The sequence below is a fragment of the Antedon bifida genome, chromosome 4, assembly GCF_963402885.1.
Source record: "Antedon bifida chromosome 4, ecAntBifi1.1, whole genome shotgun sequence".
Lineage (NCBI taxonomy): Eukaryota > Metazoa > Echinodermata > Crinoidea > Comatulida > Antedonidae > Antedon > Antedon bifida.
In genome coordinates, this window is record NC_136229.1 from 29327025 (window position 1) to 29344864 (window position 17840).

Below are 17840 nucleotides of genomic sequence, written 5' to 3' on the forward strand. Positions count from 1 at the left end.
ATTGAGTATTTCAACATTAGAACTTCTAATGAATCTTCTTTTAAAATAAATTATGCCTACATAGGAAATAGTAATGTCATAAGTCAATAAGCATCAATCGTGACAGTAAAAAGAGGATAAATCGGCTGTACTGCAGCTGTAGTACAAAGTAAAAATAAATAAGAAGTAAGTAAAAATAAATTATTTTTATGGGAGCACCAACGTAAATGTAACCGGACTTTTCCACGTCAGCAGTCCCTTTCTTTATGCTTTAGCGACGTAAGTTATAAATGTACATATGTTTAGGATTTCTGCTATGAACAAATGAAATGTAATAACTTGTATTTACATTAAATTAGATTTATTTAAAAAATCATCTTTAACCTTCTGTTAATTCCTCAGTTTTGCTTAAGTTTAAAAAAAATCATTAGTAAATAGTTGTGCTATTTGATGTTCTTAAATTCTAAAGATAAAAATAACTGGTATGATTTAATAAATAACACTTAAGTTTTCCACTTAATAAAAACCCAAATTAATACAAAAACTATATAAAAATACGATAAAAATGTACAGACCTTCAGTTAGTTTATATTATAAATATATATATATATACAATTTTATAAAATATTAATAACTTCAATTTAAAATAAAATATGTATACAGTATTTGCAATATTATTCTACTGCTAACTCTTAGAATAAACACCACCTAATTTGAAAACAGTCATGTGTTTGTAACACACCATAGCCTATCACAGTTATTCTGTGGAAGGATTTTAAGGTATTGGAATGACAATGAAATCAACGGAATATGTTTAAATCATAATCTCAGGAATGAGTTTAAATAGAGCTCCTTCACATCAAAATGATATACTGCAAAGAGATATCAAAAATCATCACAGTCTGGGGAAAAATGGCAAAAGGCTTCCTACTTTCTAGGTGTTTTTGTGATTATATTTTCAGCTGAAAATTCTTTGTAGTCATTGTAGTCACCATTTGTTTACTACAGGACTGTTCATTGTGGTACTATGAATACCAACCTTTAGAGGTTCCAATGGGCCATTAATATAAGATACTCTATATTGTTTTGACAATTAATGATGTCATTACACAACCAAACAAAAACAACTGGTTTATTTTTAGTACAAAAATAATCTGCAACATGGTCTAACAAATAACTAATAATTTTCAGCAGAAATGTAACCAATTCCATTCAGTGTTGCAGATCCTGTGCTGTAAAAAGCATATGGTAGAATTCTTGTTGCTCTAAGAGTTCTTGGTGAGTACCAGACTCTGAGACACGGCCAGCCTTGATAACCACTATCTTGTCTGCATCCTGTATTGTGGAGAGTCTGTGCGCTATGGCTATACATGTTCTACCTTTCTTAGCTTTATCCAGAGCATCTTGGACAACCTAACGAAAGTCACAGAAAAGATATTAAATTCAGCATTGTTGAAAGTTCAGGAAGATTGTAACCATAATAGTAACCATGTACAGCATGTTTATTCCACATTATGATAACAGAAATGCATAATGTTTTATAGTTTTACTTAGTGTATGCTGTACAAATTTGCAAGAGAGAGTGAGTTAATTGACTCTATGAAGCAGTTTGAGTTTATCAATAAAAAAAATAAACTTTCATTTTTTCATTCACTAAATAGTTATATTTATAAATATAATGTTCTATATTTCACAAAATATCCGAGACAGCTAGGGTAAGCGTAACCAAGATGACATTAATTCCACAAAAGTGTTTTTTTTATTGGCCTATCTCAAAATTAAGCATAATTAAATACAATAATACAATGCTATTAGAAATACTGTACTGTACATGTACAGTATTTCTGATAGACAGCATTAATAATATGCACAAATAGTTAGTAAATACAAATTTATTTTAAAGGCAATAATTAAAAACATTTCGATCTTACAAACTAATTATAAGTTCTTAAACAATGCATTATTACCTTTTCACTTTCTGTATCTAATGCTGATGTCGCTTCATCTAATAAAAGAATCTTAGGATTGCGGATCAGAGCACGTGCAATGGCTACTCGTTGTTTCTGACCTCCAGACAACTGAGTGCCCTTATCTCCAACTCTTGTATCATAGCCCTTCAGTTAAAAATAATATAACATTAAGTATAAAGTAAAGCCTGGTCAATTTCAATAACATAATTTCTACATTTTTACTCTACAGCTCACTATGTCAGTCAGTTGAACGGTCGTTTGGTCGGTAAACACTAACTTGAGTATATGGCCTTGTTTATATATAACACAAAACGTTAAAACATATAAAACTATTGCTTTAATATAACAATTTTAACTTTAGTAATGAACAAATTGCAAAACCTTCCAGAGTGTTAAAACAAATTGAGTAAATATTATAAATAACAGGTCCTGATGCAACTGACCAATTTCAGAAAGTTAAAATCCATAATTGTTGTTGAATGTTGTTCAGCTATTGCCAAACAGTTCCAACCTTTTTTTTTAATAATTGTATTGTAATGTTATATATAATAAATTGTAATTTTATGTTGTAATATAGATAAGGATTTTAATATTTCTAATGATTGTCAATTTTATTATTATGTTTATCCATTGTTTGCTATTTTAAAATATTGTAAATAAACCTATGATTTGATTTTATGATGAATTATTCAAACTGCAGTTGAACTCAAGGAAAAGGACATTACGAGACAAAACAAACATCTCTTAAGATGTGTTAGCTAGAAATACTCAATTATTTATTGTTGAAAGTGTCAATTTGTCATGTTAAGATTGTCTCTGAATCTGAGTATGGGGTATCCCCTGAAATTGCACAACAATCCTACACTGTGGGTGATCAGTCAGTAGTTAAGTATTGGTAATTATTGTATGTAGCAAAATGAATATGTCACTTCAAGTGGCTGGTGGGAAAGTATGGAATAACATTCCTATATCATTGCAAGAAGCGACCTCTTACAATGCGTTTAAATATTAAAGTACAAAACACAACAAAAATGATGTATTTAAATAAACAACATGAGAACCTGTATAATTGCGATGTACTTACTTAACTATTTATTATTATTAATTCTGTATCTGTATTTAAAATGTGATTGTACTTGTATGTCTTAAGTTTCTATAATCTAAAACAACAACAAAAATTGTTATAACTTATGACTATTCACTATTTTGCATGCATTTCTTTAATCATGGACCATTTGTAAAAACATTATTTTTAATGAAAATGTCATCCATGTAAAATAAGTTTATAAATAAATAAATAAATAAATGTACCTCTGGAAGTGACGTTATAAAGTTGTGAATATTGGCTTGTTGCGCCACTTCCATAATCTCATCCAAACTGACTTGTCGGCCATTATCACCATAAGCAATGTTTTCAGCAATCGTCAAATCAAACAAGGTTGGTTCTTGAGACACAAGACCAATTTGAGACCGCAACCATTTGACATTCAATGATTTTATCTCAAAGTTGTCTAGAAGCTAAAAGAATTGAAAGAGATATGATTAAGAATCGAAGTTTTATTTAGAATACTTTTTGCTTTAACTTTTTACTTGTTGTTTATCAGATGATTATTGTATAATTACTGCTGAGTAGCTTTATGTCAGAAAGTAAGTAATCGGCAGATGTTTTGTCTTGCTCTGCAATATTTTTATTTAGTGATTCCAAAACTTGGTTCCCACTAGCAACGCAACGTAATACAACCTATGCAACGTAACAAAATGGCCTTCCAATAATTGTGTTATGTCTCAGATAATTATGCAGATACAAATCTGCCACTCAAATGTTAAATGAATAAATACTTACAATTTCTCCAGATCGAGTATCATAGAATCTTTCCAATAACTGGATAGAAGTACTTTTACCACATCCACTGCTGCCAACCAGTGCCAACATCTCTCCTTCACTGACATCCACCGACAGGTTCCGAAGAACCTGAATATCTGGTCTTGATGGATAGTTGAATTTTACATTGCGGAAACGAACCTGAGGCTTAAAGTTTTCCTATTATAAAAAAATCAGATTTTTGATGATAATAAAAGCAATTTTTGAGAAGTATAGTATACAAATGAATGTTTTGTATTCATAGAATATTTTTATTAGTTGAAAGATGGATTGTTCCATCTATTATTAACAAGGTAGAGCTGAGTTAAATAGACCAAGATTATATCTTTCAACTGTGAATGTTGACAGCTAGGATCTAGGCCTTAGATCCTTTCGGAATTTGGCCTTGGAGACATTACAGATTGTGCAAAGTACATGTTAATTTTTCAACCATGGCAAACTGTCACTAGCCTCATGCTGCACAAATATTTGGAAAACTCTGAAAGTGCAATGTACAAACTAACCATGAGAACGGCTACCCTATACAACATACTGTCTGATAAAGATTTGGTGAAAGAAAAAAAAAAGTAAGTTGTAAAAAGTAGCTTAAAATTACCAATATTTTTCCAGTAGTACTATATGGGTCGATGTCTGGCACTTTGTCAATGAGTTGAAACATTTGAGCTGTAGCTATCTTAGCTTTGGAATAATCGGGAGCTAAAGAAGACACCCGGCCTAACGCAAATCCTCCAAACACAATAGCTGAGAAAACTCTGGTGGTGGAAAAAATAACAATTGTTATTCAAAATATTAGAAAAGTATACTTCTAATAATGAATATATTGATTTGTGTGCGGATTGTAATGGAATGGAAATTTGAATGGTGGCATCTGAGTAGCAGTGAGTAAACAATAGACAACTATAAAATAAATCATTGGTTCATAAGCAAGACAGGCAACAAAAAAAGTAAGAGAAAATGGCCATTTTGGCTATAGGTATTAAAATTCTACCCAAAAATTGTATAATAATTTCATACATTTACAACTGTTTTTTTATAGAATGTTAAAATTTACTGCAACTTACAAAAATATATCTTCAAATTCCATCTTGTCTCTGACAACAAGATCAGCACCAAGACGAAATGTTGCTGCATAGATAAAGAATATAACGCACTGACTGAATCCAAATGCATAACCACCAATCAGGCCCTTTGCTAGGCTTGATCTGGAAGATAATACATAACTTTTCAGTCAATTTTTTAATAGAGCGCAACAGGTTAATCTAACCTTTACCGAAAAAAAAGCAAAAGAATGTTTTTCCTGCAGAATTTACTTAATGAAATAAGTGGAGGGCTTTCTAGTGATGACTTTTCAATGGTAAAAAGAAAGGTTGTCTAGTGGATATTTCGCGTTAAAGAAAGAGTTTCCAACAGTTTTTTCAAGAGAGAGAGACATTCCAATGGATTTTCAATGGAGCAAAGAATTAATCCAACTTTTATCGAAAAAAGACAAAGGGAGATTTCTAGCAGATGTCAATGAAGCAACTGGAGATTGCAGGAGGTAATGGGTGCTTGCAAAAGACTTTTCAAAGAAGAGTGCATTTCAGCAGATTTTGTCTAAATAAAGACAGTTTTATACAGTCTATGCCATAATATGGTTCTTTTGATTGCAACAAATGTAAAATCTTACTTGTGCGGTTCCTCTAGGTAATCCGAGTACTTGTCAAAGAATGTATCTTCACGTGCCAATGATGCAATGGTTCTTACATTGTCAATGGCTTCACTCGAAACCTATAACATAAAGATACAACCAAATATATACAGTTTTACAACATTTGAGATTAGTGTATATGCATAGTTGTGGGTTAAATGGGCCTATGGCCTCAAAATAGCAAAACAAATGATATAGGCCTGTGCATCATTATGCTGGGCTCCATACAGTCTCTGAACAACAAAATAATTTCAATTATATTTTCAAATACTAAAACTAAGGTCATAAAAAAAATTAACCAATGTTGATGAAAATAAAAAACAATTTTTCATTAGCATGATGAAAATTAAATGAAAATTACTTAGTCAAAATAACACTGCTCGAAGAACTATAGCAATTACAACCCTCGGAGCAGTAGTCATGTGATGCTGTTTCAACCTATCACGTTCACGTTTTAATTATAGGCTATGTAAAATGGGTCTACTGTACCTTGCCAGCACCTTCGTATGCTACCTTGTTAGCTACTGAATTTCCTTGCACAACTTTCCACTGTATTGCACCAGCAACGACAATAAGAGGCAAGAGAGCTAACACCAACAGAGTAAGCTGCCAGCCATAAATAAATGAAATTATCAAAGCTGCTCCCATGTTAAAAACTGACTGAAATACGGTCCCAAGTCTTGCTCCAGTTGCCTAAATACATAATAATAAAGTGTTTGTAATAAAGTTTAACACTATTTTGATATCTTCTTTTGCAAATTTTACACCAAGATAGCTTGAAGAAAAGGTAAAAAATCGAACAGGAACCAATGTATACAACATCTGTATTGCAGATAAACTTTAAGTTTCAATTACTTAAAAAAATGTTGGTATTATAAGGCTTTCCTTATGTTATTATAATTTATTTTATTTTTATCTCTATGATATTTGTGTGTACTAGAGTATACACTGTACATTGTAAATTAGTTATATTCCTTTTTACTTTTGTTCTATGAGTGCCACCAATTTAAAGGTGTATAAATAAATAAATAAATAAATAAAATGAATTATACAAAATTATAAACACAAATACACAATTTTATATCTTTTCTTAATCAGTTTGTAAAGTATAATTTCATAATTTTACATATTTTTTACAGTTATTTTACCCCTTCTATGAATGAAAGCACTGATATAAATTTAAATCCATTTTGTTTTCAAGTCAGATGACAAAGTGCTCTCATTTTAACAAGTGATCTAGAATTATCACATCGAAATGCTAGTAATATATAACACACATTATATCTTACCCCTTGTATATTAGCTGCTTGGGTAGCAAGTCTTGATGTTAATGCTCCGGTACCATTTCTCTGATCATCAAACCAGGTAATATCCTTGAAAATAAACATATTGCTTTCTATGAGATAATAAATTTAGTAAAAAAAGTCCTACAAGAATCTGAGAAATGTAATTTTAGACAGCCTACCATTATACCATGGTAAATCACAGTGTTATGTCTGCTAATGCCTATTTTTACTTTGTTAATTGTATCATCCTGAATTTTTGGGCTTAAAGGCAATGCTTATTGATTTATAGAAAAGCAATATATTAGATTTCAAAATTCTATTATCTCTTTTTCTTCAATATGGACCAAAATAATAAATAACACACTGTTACTCCCTTTATTTTGCCAAGTATTTCACTTAATTTATTTTTATGGGGCCTCCGAGATCTACATTAGGCTATATGTCTAAAATATAAAACTTTATGTGACAAAAAAATGTGATGTGCCCATACAATGGCAGGATGATGTCCTATCACTACTATATTTGGGCATATCACTACCATATTTGGGCACATAACATTTTTTTGTCACATAAAGTTTGATAGTGTACCCGAGAGCTGCATTAGTTATGGGACATTGTTACCTGTCTCAACATGGCCTTGAAAGACATGCTACGGGCTCTTTTTGTAAGTTCTTCTCCTGATTTACCAAAAGCTGCTCCCTGTTAAAAAATAAAGCTTCGTTCATTAATTCATCTGTTGGACCTAGTCCTCCTTATGCCTTTAAGCGGGTGTATGTCGACATGGAAGAACTCAACTCAACTCAAAGGAACTACTGCAGTTGCGCAAGTTTATGTTAACTTTTCGAGCAACTGATGGAACTGAACAGAATTGAAAGGAACTGGTGAGTGAGTGCTTTCATGTCAACATTGTAATCAATTGTAACTAATCATGGTTAATACCATACTGCACATACAACACGATTTGTAGTTCTATAGGAACCAGTGCATGTTCAAGCGCATAGTAACATGGAAATGATCACTATTGATTGCGATTACCCATATTACCAATATATATTGAATTTAACCATTTATTTTGTTTGTTGTTTTTTTTCTACGAAAGAGAAAAACTATATTCAGACAAAAAAATTACCTATTCATATTTTCGGGGAACAATACATCTTTAATGGTTTGCATGGAAAAAAGAAAAGAATATGAAAATGACAAATTGGTTTAAAAATATTATACCTGAATTAAATTAGCTACAAACAAGACAACACCAATCAAGGCAAACATTCCACAATAAATCCTTGATCTTCTTTTCAATTCATCATCAGGAAATGAAAAGGCCTTAAAGACAAATGAACATTAAATAATATACAAATAATGAATGTTTATTAGTTGGATGGTGAGAATATTTCATGAGGCCATTAAAAAGCCAGTGCTTCTACCCAGAGTAGACGGTGCACACAACAACTTTATTTCTCATCAGTCAACAACGTCGACTAAAAGTTGGAAAATGAATTTCAAACATATTAATTTTATGATGAACCAATAAATAATTCAAATTCTTTAAAACATCAAAACAAATTTGATAAAATTAACATCAAGATAAACTATGAAAACAAGGAAATAATATTATCTTATCTTAGTACTACTATGTCCGACAAAGAAAAATTATAAACTTCACTTAGGAGGGCTTATACTAACCTCAAGTATGCGACTAAATATAATAGCAAATGCTGGTTGTGACGCTCCATTGATAGCAGCAGCGATACAACCAATAACGATCCAATGGTACTCTGGTGAGTTCAATTGCATTGTTCTACTAATGCTGAAACTCTCAAGGAGATTATCCTCCTCAGTTTTCTGTAAGATACGGATTGTTATTAGAAGACTTTTGAGTTGCATAAGATGCTTCATTCATTAGATTGTTGATTTGAACTTTTGAAAACTGATAAAAGGTTAAAAACAAGGTAAAGGTATTTTTCAGATTAGGCTCTCCACACCTACCAGATTTCACAACTTGTTAACACATTAAGGAAAGTTCCATGTGTTGAGAACTAAGCATTATATTATAAATAGAAATAATCCAATCAATCAAAACTAAACCAAGCTGTGAATACTGCCACCTACACCGACTAGTTCCGTGATAATCAACATCATGATTGTGAGAACTCATAACGACGAAGATGAACTTGGTTACCAATCCAAGGTTCAAATCCTGTTATAGTTCCAGGACCTTTTTGACAAACACTGTGACAACCAAAGCTTCAAATATGGAACAATAGCCAAGGCATCCCACCCTGTATTGCTCTTGCTGTATTGTTATGCCCATCGTCCACAGCTGATGTGGGCATTTCACTCACTCACTTTCAGTTGGGATGCAGAAACAGGATATTCCCACACATTTACATTTCCTTATAAGAGGGCAGGTCTAATGACTGACATATCAATAGTTGGGGTAGTGTAACCAGGTCCATTTTATGTACAGTATCAGTGTGAATAGAATCCACAAAAAACAATAACATATTAGCTGAACTCACTGTTAATTCCTCTGATATTTTACTTTCTGCTTCAGACACATTTGAAACCATACGCTTTAATCGTCCTTTGACAGATCCTTTTACATCTCGCGATAACTTCCGTTTCATCACAGGTGTAAGCACTTCATCATTGCCATTCAGATCTATCTCTTCTGTAAAAATAATATACAAATAAAATAAACATTTAACCGAAGCTCATTGTGATGGTATACAAGTGAGTGAGTGGCCAAGTGGAACCGTAATTACGTAGCCATAACATCGGCAAGAGTTCAAGACTCACTCGCTCCATGGTTCTGGTGGAAGGACAAGTCTTCTCGGATAAGGACTACAAATCGTAGGTACACATCTAGCTCATGTGAACTTTAAAGAACCTGGTACATCTTTCAAGACGAGTAGGGGGGTTACCCCGGTGTACTAGTACATCACATAAATAATCAAAATATGTGATGAGTAAAGAAAGATATTTTCCAGCATTATAATAGGTCAACTGTTTGTGGTTTAAGTGGTGTGCTACGTTTAGATGAGAGAACTTGTAGATATAGTCATTTAATGTGAGTATTCTCTAGAAACTTATTGCCATATATTTGTTTAGTTTAGTTCCTATTAGGTATTAAATAAAAATATGAAAACATTAGTAGTATATTTTGTTTTGTGCAAACATTTTTCATTTCATCAAGTGTATATATCATATGTAGGATTTATTATGAAATTAAAAGAACAAAAGTTGATTAAGTCATCATTAATTGCATATTAAATTTTTTTAAATTAATTCGACAATCAAATGTTAAAAAACATAAAAGACATAAAAACAAAAATAAATAATGAACAATTATAGGTGACATGGTTTTTATTCAGTCAGCAGCAGCTTCTGTTTCACAAATGAAACTTTGTTTCTTTCTTTCCTTCTTTCTTTCTGACAATCGCGAAAAGGTTTCAGATGCGACATTTTACAAAGTTGTATTGAAAATAGTATCTCTAGTTACTTTTATATTTTTCCTGAATTCACAACTCCCCTATATTTTTCCCCTATTACATTTATTATCAATTATATTATGTGAAACGCTATGCTTTTTCTTTTGAAGAGTGTTCATGATACAATATTGGTATTTAAGTAATAATTAAACAGTATCATTATCAACATTAATTTTTTAATCCTACTTTTATTTTGTTTTATTGATTCAGATTTTCTAAGGGTTTCCTCTTTAAATGTTCTTTTAAATGTAAATCATCTAATGAATCCAATTTAAATATTGGGTAAAATAGAAATTTATCAACTTTCGAGTATTTCAATTGTTCCGATATTTCTCATTTTTTAAGACAGATTATATTTTAGTTTTAAATTCTTTTGAATGAACAACACCAATGAAGTAAAGAATGATAAAACCCAGAATTATTATAAATATATATAAAGAAATTAATTAATTTTCAGTATATCACCAGGCGCTTTAGAATTTATTCTGTGCTTTTCTTTTAACTGAAATATCATAGAGGGCTTTAACCTATACAGTAGTGTGCTATCAACCATAAATATCATAGCAAAGTATTTATTGGAGTCTGAATCAGGTACTTGGCCATTGTAATGTGAGGATCAAAGCAAATGATTCACGTAAAGAGAACTGTTTTACACCATGAAGAGTCTAGTGAAAGACATTTTTCAGAGAGCCACTATAGGCATGATGAATACAAACAACCAACAAGTCCAACAACAAAGTGTAAAGTATAAAGTAAGTACAGTAAAACTTTCTAATTGGCCCAATTTATTTATTTTTTGGCCCATGCCCTAATTTGGCTTTATTATATGTTTAATCCCAACTACAAGGTATATAAGCCTTACTTTGCTGTACTTCATTCAGTATTTGTAGTAGATTAATTATGACATTTATTAACACTTTGATCTAATTTACGATCAATCTTTTTTTAGATATTATTACTGAAAATTATTTATTGGTCTGTAAAAAATGTTCAATGCAATCTAGTAAAAAAATGTTTTATTTGTTCCACTGTCTGTATAATATCACTTCTTTTAAATTATTAGAAAAAACTTAACGCTTTTATATTTATGTTCTTTACATTCTTTATGTAACTATTGTGATACTTCAACTTTCAATATATAGGAAAAATATAGAAATTCTTCAGTTTTATAATCAAGTCCAAAACACAATTTCAGAAATATGAGCATGAATACAGTATTTTTTTACTTACAACTACAAGAACGGAACATACACATAAAATAAGAACAGACTATTTGAAAGCAAATACTAAAGAATAGTCAGAATGTTATTTTTATAGTTTTATGTTAATAATATAGTATTTTATACTTTCAGTTTGAAAAGGTATTTTATTGTTAAAATACACAAAACTTTGGTCAGTTAGAGTTTATTTTTATTTATTTTGTGTGAATCAAAATATTTTTATTTATTTTTATTCTTTTTGAATTTGTTTTTTCTTTAGTGTAAGACTTATGTTTGTATTTCTTACTACATTCTATCATTTTTACATTTATTTTGATTTATTTTTAAGTTAATAATTTTATTTATTCTTGTATACTGTATTTCACACAACATTTATTTTGTTTCATTTTAAGTTATTACTTGGACGCACATTTATCACCACTGTTGTAAAAGTGAAGTTTCCAATAAATTACTATTATATGTTATAACACAGAACTACAGTATTGAAAGAAAATTGTTAGTCTAGAAAAAAATGATGAAATAAGTAAAGTAAAATAACAGCAGTAGAAAGGAAAGTAATATGGTATCTGTGGATACTCTCCCATCCTGTTTTCTTTTATAGTTCATTAGGTGTATTATTACTTTTTTTAGTTGAATAACTTTAATAAATGAAGTTAGAAGAATGCGTATATGCATCATTTATGTATGAAAACAGAACCTGTAAAAGAATATGACAATCGTGATTGAAATTGTTTATCATGCTCGGTGGGTGATAGTTTAAAAATAGTATTAAAAATAGTACAGTAACTACATGTCAAATAGGTAAGATTTCTGGCATAGAACAGGGTGGTTTTTTTATTGTTTTTTTTTTCAAAGACCCAGGGCTGCTGGGCCCCTTTATGCATACTCATATTTAATATTCATATCCAGACAACTACCCTCTGGGCAATTACCACCTGGGAAACTATCCCCTAGGACAATTACCCTCCATGGACAACTACCTCCCAGACAACTACCCCCTAGGACAACTACCCCTAGGACAACTACCCCTAGGACAACTACCCCTAGAACAACTACAGTACACCTCAGGACAACTAGCTCTCAGACAACTACCTCCTAGGACAACTACCCCGTAGGACAACTACCCCCTAAGACAACTACCCCCTATTAAGACAACTACCCCCTATTAAGACAACTACCCCCTAGGACAACTGCCCCCTAAGACAACTACCCCTCAGGACAACTACCTCCAGGAAAACTACCCCCTAGGAGAACTACCCATAGTACAACTACTTTTTCTACTTGAATATTCTATAATAACATCTTTTATTACGCTCATAACAGTAACACATTTGACAATTGTGAATGATTGTTTATCGTACCTGTTGTGTGTAAGTTAAACCATGTCGCGTATAAATAATTTCAATTATAGAGGGCGCGTAGTTTAGGATATACGCTGTATTAAACAGGTCAAAGGTCAAATGTCCCCATGTTTTTGCGGAACGGAAAATTTACTCACGAACGAAACAATTCGTTTTAAATCGCTTGGTATCTATACAAATATGGACCGATCAGGTTAGATGAATTGTAACTTAAAATAATATTAAATTCTATATACTAAATTATACCATCCATTCGGAAGAATAGACAATTACCACGGTGTTCTGGTTTCTTTTTCTAGGCCTACTATTTTAATGTTACATTTGAGCAAATAACTACCAGTTGAATCATTCTGGTACATTCGTCCTAATGGAAGGAAAAGTAACTAGCTAGTCCCAATTAGTAGTGAACTAGTGTGCATCTTTCCAGCTTACATACAATTTATTATGAATGTTTACACATTATTTTGATCTTTATACCAACACTTCACCCAATTTAGAATTTTCTGGACTTATCACTGATTCATGTTCCCACATATAGCATACTCTCCCCTCGCCTATTCTTCAAAGGAAGGTTAGACTAGAAATGTTTTTTTAGATTCTTACATCATTGATGTCTTTTACGAATGTCTTTTGTGTTATCTTGTCATCAGGTGAAGCAACCCACTTACCAAATGAAACACGACAACATTCTGTAAGTTACTTGTTTTGTGTAAAAATAAACCCTACATAAGCTTTCCCCGACGGTCCCCCGCTGGCGCCACCACTGTTTTAAAGTATTATTTTTACAAAAGGTCAACAATTTAATTGTCTTTAATAGATAGGTACTTATCACTTTGACTTGGCTTATGAATATGTATGCATTTAATACATTTAAATTAATATAAGCACTGTGTAGGCTACTGTATCTAGCTCAAAAATATGGTGAACTGGAACAAAATTGTAGGCAAAGATTTTTCCAGCTGGTTATCTGAACCAAAATTTACAGGAAAAAATGATAATTTTGGACAAAAATCACTCAAGCGTGACTTAAATTGTGTTTTCACCTGTTATACATGGTATTGATCACTGAAATGTGTTCATTGGGTATGAAAACATAGGGTTTGCCACAAAAATTGTAATAAATGAATTATTAGTTTAAGAGATATCGTGAAAATATGGGTTTTATAGCTAATTTGCATATTTATGCTTATTTGCATATGAAGGTGGTGGATGACGAGGGTTGATTTGTTGTATGTGATCAGGACAACATATACATTCATTTAAAACTGAAAAACCTTTGCCTACAATTTTGTCTTGCTCATATGCTAGATAGTAGCCTATGTGATGGCTTCTGTGATTAACATTTGTAAATCTCCACACACAGGCGAATCGTGGTGATCAACCAAATGAACATAGGGTTGCGTCTTGGTGGATAAGGTAAACATGCTTTTTTATACTATGGTCCATTTTCATGTGCACGATGATTGCAGTTTTCATATGTGAAGAATAAAAATATAATAATGGGAAAGAGACTCTCTTGATACTTTGCAGCTTCAAGCTAAGCTAATACAAAAAACAACAAACAAAATCTATAATACTGGATTCACCAGCTACCATTATTGTAGGTAGTTTCAAATTATTAATTTTCTTTCTTTTCAGGTTCTTGGTAAACATGATGCTTTACATCGTTGCTAGAGGGATATCACATATGGCAATAAACTTTTTTCTTCCATCCCCAACAACTAAAACAGAAATATTTGCTCATCTGCTTCAAGGGTGTATATCAAATCTCTTGAAGAAAGGTGTTTACAGTTTTCAGCGAAGATATGGATGGGTAGGGCAAATTTCTTCAAAGTTTAAATTGATACTCAATCTAAATGTGAGAACAATTCTATTAAAAATTAGGCCTACATTGGAAATATTGAATGAGGATACATGATTCTTCATACTGTATAACAAAGGCGAGCTCGAGATATATCTTACATTTTTAACTTTTTAGAATCTGGAGAGTTATCTAGCGATTGCAACTGGACTTCATTCAATTAAAAATTGAAGATGTTTATAGTCAAGCCATAGATAATTACTAAAGGAAATGGGGCATGCAACAGCATAATAGATCAAAGATACATTGTCTGTCTCCATATAGTACAACTCTTAAAATGTAGTTGGATACACTTTGTGGAAAAAAAATATTATATCTTTATATTTTTTGCACAGGTGATAATTGATCAGCCAAATGAAGATGGAATTGTGCTTGGCTGTTTAAGGTAAACTTTTTTTTAAAATCACATATCTTATATATTTACATTGAAGTATACAAATAATAATAGAGTGGGATTGCACAAATAATTTCATGAGTTGAAAGATGAAAATATAACAAATTTTTATCTTTCACTGAATGAAATTAATTGTACCAATTATTTGTACCATTGTACAAATAAAAAACATTCATTATTTGTTTGAGTAAACAACAGCCTATCCTCTTGCTCAATCACTGTGTACCAAAAGTGAACACACAAAATGAAATTGTAGTACTCTTGAGAGTAGTGCTATATGATATAGTACATTTATTTAATATCATGTGACCCACAGTCATCCAATCAACACTACATTCACCATGGGTACAGTTGTTTCAAGGTAATAATCTTCTTTGTGTTTGTTTTCAGGATGTTGCTCAATACGGTGCTATTCATATTTTCCAACCCGATGACCAACATGCTTATGAACATAGTTTTTACCCCAGCCCAACAAGGCCAGGCTTCAATAATGATGCTCCGCAAGATGCTACAAGCATTGATTTACAAACTAATACAAAAACTGTTCATATTGCTCTATAAAGCTCTTTCACAATTTAGAAGATGGTGCACAGGTAGGACAAATTTAAATGGATATTAATATCTTAGGCCTGGTAATTACAAGGCATTAGGTTAGGTGTACACAGAGTTAACATGCCTCCTCCTAAGGCAAAATAGTGCCTCTATATAGATGACGCATACTTGACATCCTTTTTAAGATGTACTGTAGATACTAGTCTTCCCTGCTATAATTTAAGTCTATTATAAAAGTTTATTTCTATCATACTTCTTGTAATTTCAGAATTTGCATCACAAGATGAAACTGGATTGGTGGTTTAAAAAGACTAAGAAACATTTGATTAATGCTGTCACGGTGTTTCAAATCAAGTAAAAAGATATCAAGATGAAAGATAGATCTTTTAGAACAAAAACAATAGCCGGTCTCACTGCACATCATGCCACTTACTAAAAAAAAAACGATCAAAGATCCCTCTGTGTATATGTCATAAACCATCCTTGTTAAATAATAATAAGGCATAAGTTTCTCTAGATTTCATTTTAAATACCTCTAGTGCTATAGACGCGACCACCGAGACATATACACACCTGAATAAAACTTGAAGAAAGAATCTTCCCGAAAAGAAAATGTCATAGTTCGTTTATTGTTGAAATTAATTTGTTTTAATCTAATATGCAATGACGTAATCAAATGTTTTTCTCTTATTTTCATAAGAAATCATAAATATGATACATACACTTTACGAAAATGAAATGAAAAATAGGGTTCACTGAGCATTCTGACAATCTATATTAATTTGAAAATGATTTGTTTATGTTTAGCCTACACTTTGAAACTGAAATATATTGAACACTAAAGAAATATTTGTTTTATATTGTTTTAATGTTTGTTGCTTCTTTGCTAAATGCCTTATATCACACAAGCTGTCAACATGTAAATGGCCCTACATATCTACAATAACTTCCTCAGTGGCGTAACTCTGGGCCAGGGGGACGCAAGAGGCCCCAATCCCTCTGGTGTTTTTATGCTCTTTCATGATTTTTTTTTATTATAAATAATATTTATTATCATAGAAAAACTTGTTGATTGATTGCAAGTAGTGTATACCTGGAGTATGTGTTACAGTATTGGAGATGAACTTTCTAGACTATTACTATTATTTGTTTGCTTTACTATCTTCGTAATAATCGAGTTCCTTGGCCCCTCAAACTCCGGGTTTAGCCAGTGAGCGCTCATGGGCGTTATGCCACTGCTTTTACTTACTTACTTGAGATTGTCGGACTCAAATAAATATAAATTGAAAGGGTAGTGACATGACATGTTTTCGACACATGATTTTTGAAAAAGGTACAGAAAAAAAAATGGAAACCACCTTGGAAAAACAATGGATAACAGCTTCCAATTGGCAGATCTGATGCTCGATAATGGAATGCTTACCTTCTTCTGATGATTCTTGTTCTGTATCTTTTTCATCTGATTTTCTCATAGTTAAAGCAACCAATGTTCTATATATACCAGACTCTATGGCCATCAATTCATCATGGGAGCCCTTCTCAACAATATTGCCATCGTTCAGTGAACAAATAAGATCTGCCTTCTGTATGGTGGACAGACGATGAGCTATTATAATGGTTGTCCTGCCTGCTTGTACCTAGAGGTTGAATACCATACACATAAATTCCATATTCATTTTATACCATTTATAATAATAATACAGATTTCTAGAACACACTTGGCCACCAAAGGTGCTCAAGGCGCTTTTGAATGCATGTAGTATGCAATCACCTCAGATTAAATGCACAATAAAATTGCGAATTTAAAATGGAAGGAATTATAACTATATATAAGCATTGGCAAAAAGATAAGTTTTTATTATTTTTTAAAATTAAAGGCTAAAAATATAGTAGAACCCCTTCAGGGTCCAAAAAGTTGACCACTTAATGGGGTGTCCTCTTAATAATTCAGAAACTAACCAAACAAACCGAAATTGTCATCTTAATACGGGTTTTTATGGGAAAAAACAAATACAGTAGAATGTAATAGTGTTAAAACGTATTGCTTCATTGTTTTACGTGAAAGTGTCCCCTTAATAGGGGTTTTCCCTGAATAGGGGTGTGCCAAAGGAGGGGCTGACTGAATCAAAATCCAAGAAAACCTAGCCCAAACAA

The 17840-nt window shown here is 31.7% G+C and overlaps 1 protein-coding gene across 1 annotated transcript in view; it reads right to left on the reverse strand.

Moving 5' to 3' along the window:
* Positions 1 to 336: 336 nt before the first annotated feature.
* Positions 337 to 17840, reverse strand: part of LOC144840962 (ATP-dependent translocase ABCB1-like) — a 31359-nt gene continuing 13855 nt past the window's right edge. The window contains exons 17-30 of the mRNA XM_078697069.1: positions 17110 to 17323; positions 9327 to 9478; positions 8491 to 8649; positions 8029 to 8130; positions 7426 to 7503; positions 6808 to 6891; positions 6008 to 6211; positions 5498 to 5598; positions 4893 to 5033; positions 4427 to 4583; positions 3793 to 3990; positions 3261 to 3467; positions 1947 to 2093; positions 337 to 1392 (exon numbers count right to left, since the gene is read on the reverse strand). Coding sequence (XP_078553195.1) covers positions 1192 to 1392; positions 1947 to 2093; positions 3261 to 3467; positions 3793 to 3990; positions 4427 to 4583; positions 4893 to 5033; positions 5498 to 5598; positions 6008 to 6211; positions 6808 to 6891; positions 7426 to 7503; positions 8029 to 8130; positions 8491 to 8649; positions 9327 to 9478; positions 17110 to 17323 — 2145 coding nt within the window. The 3' untranslated portion in view covers positions 337 to 1191. The remainder of the gene's footprint in view (positions 1393 to 1946; positions 2094 to 3260; positions 3468 to 3792; positions 3991 to 4426; positions 4584 to 4892; positions 5034 to 5497; positions 5599 to 6007; positions 6212 to 6807; positions 6892 to 7425; positions 7504 to 8028; positions 8131 to 8490; positions 8650 to 9326; positions 9479 to 17109; positions 17324 to 17840) is intronic.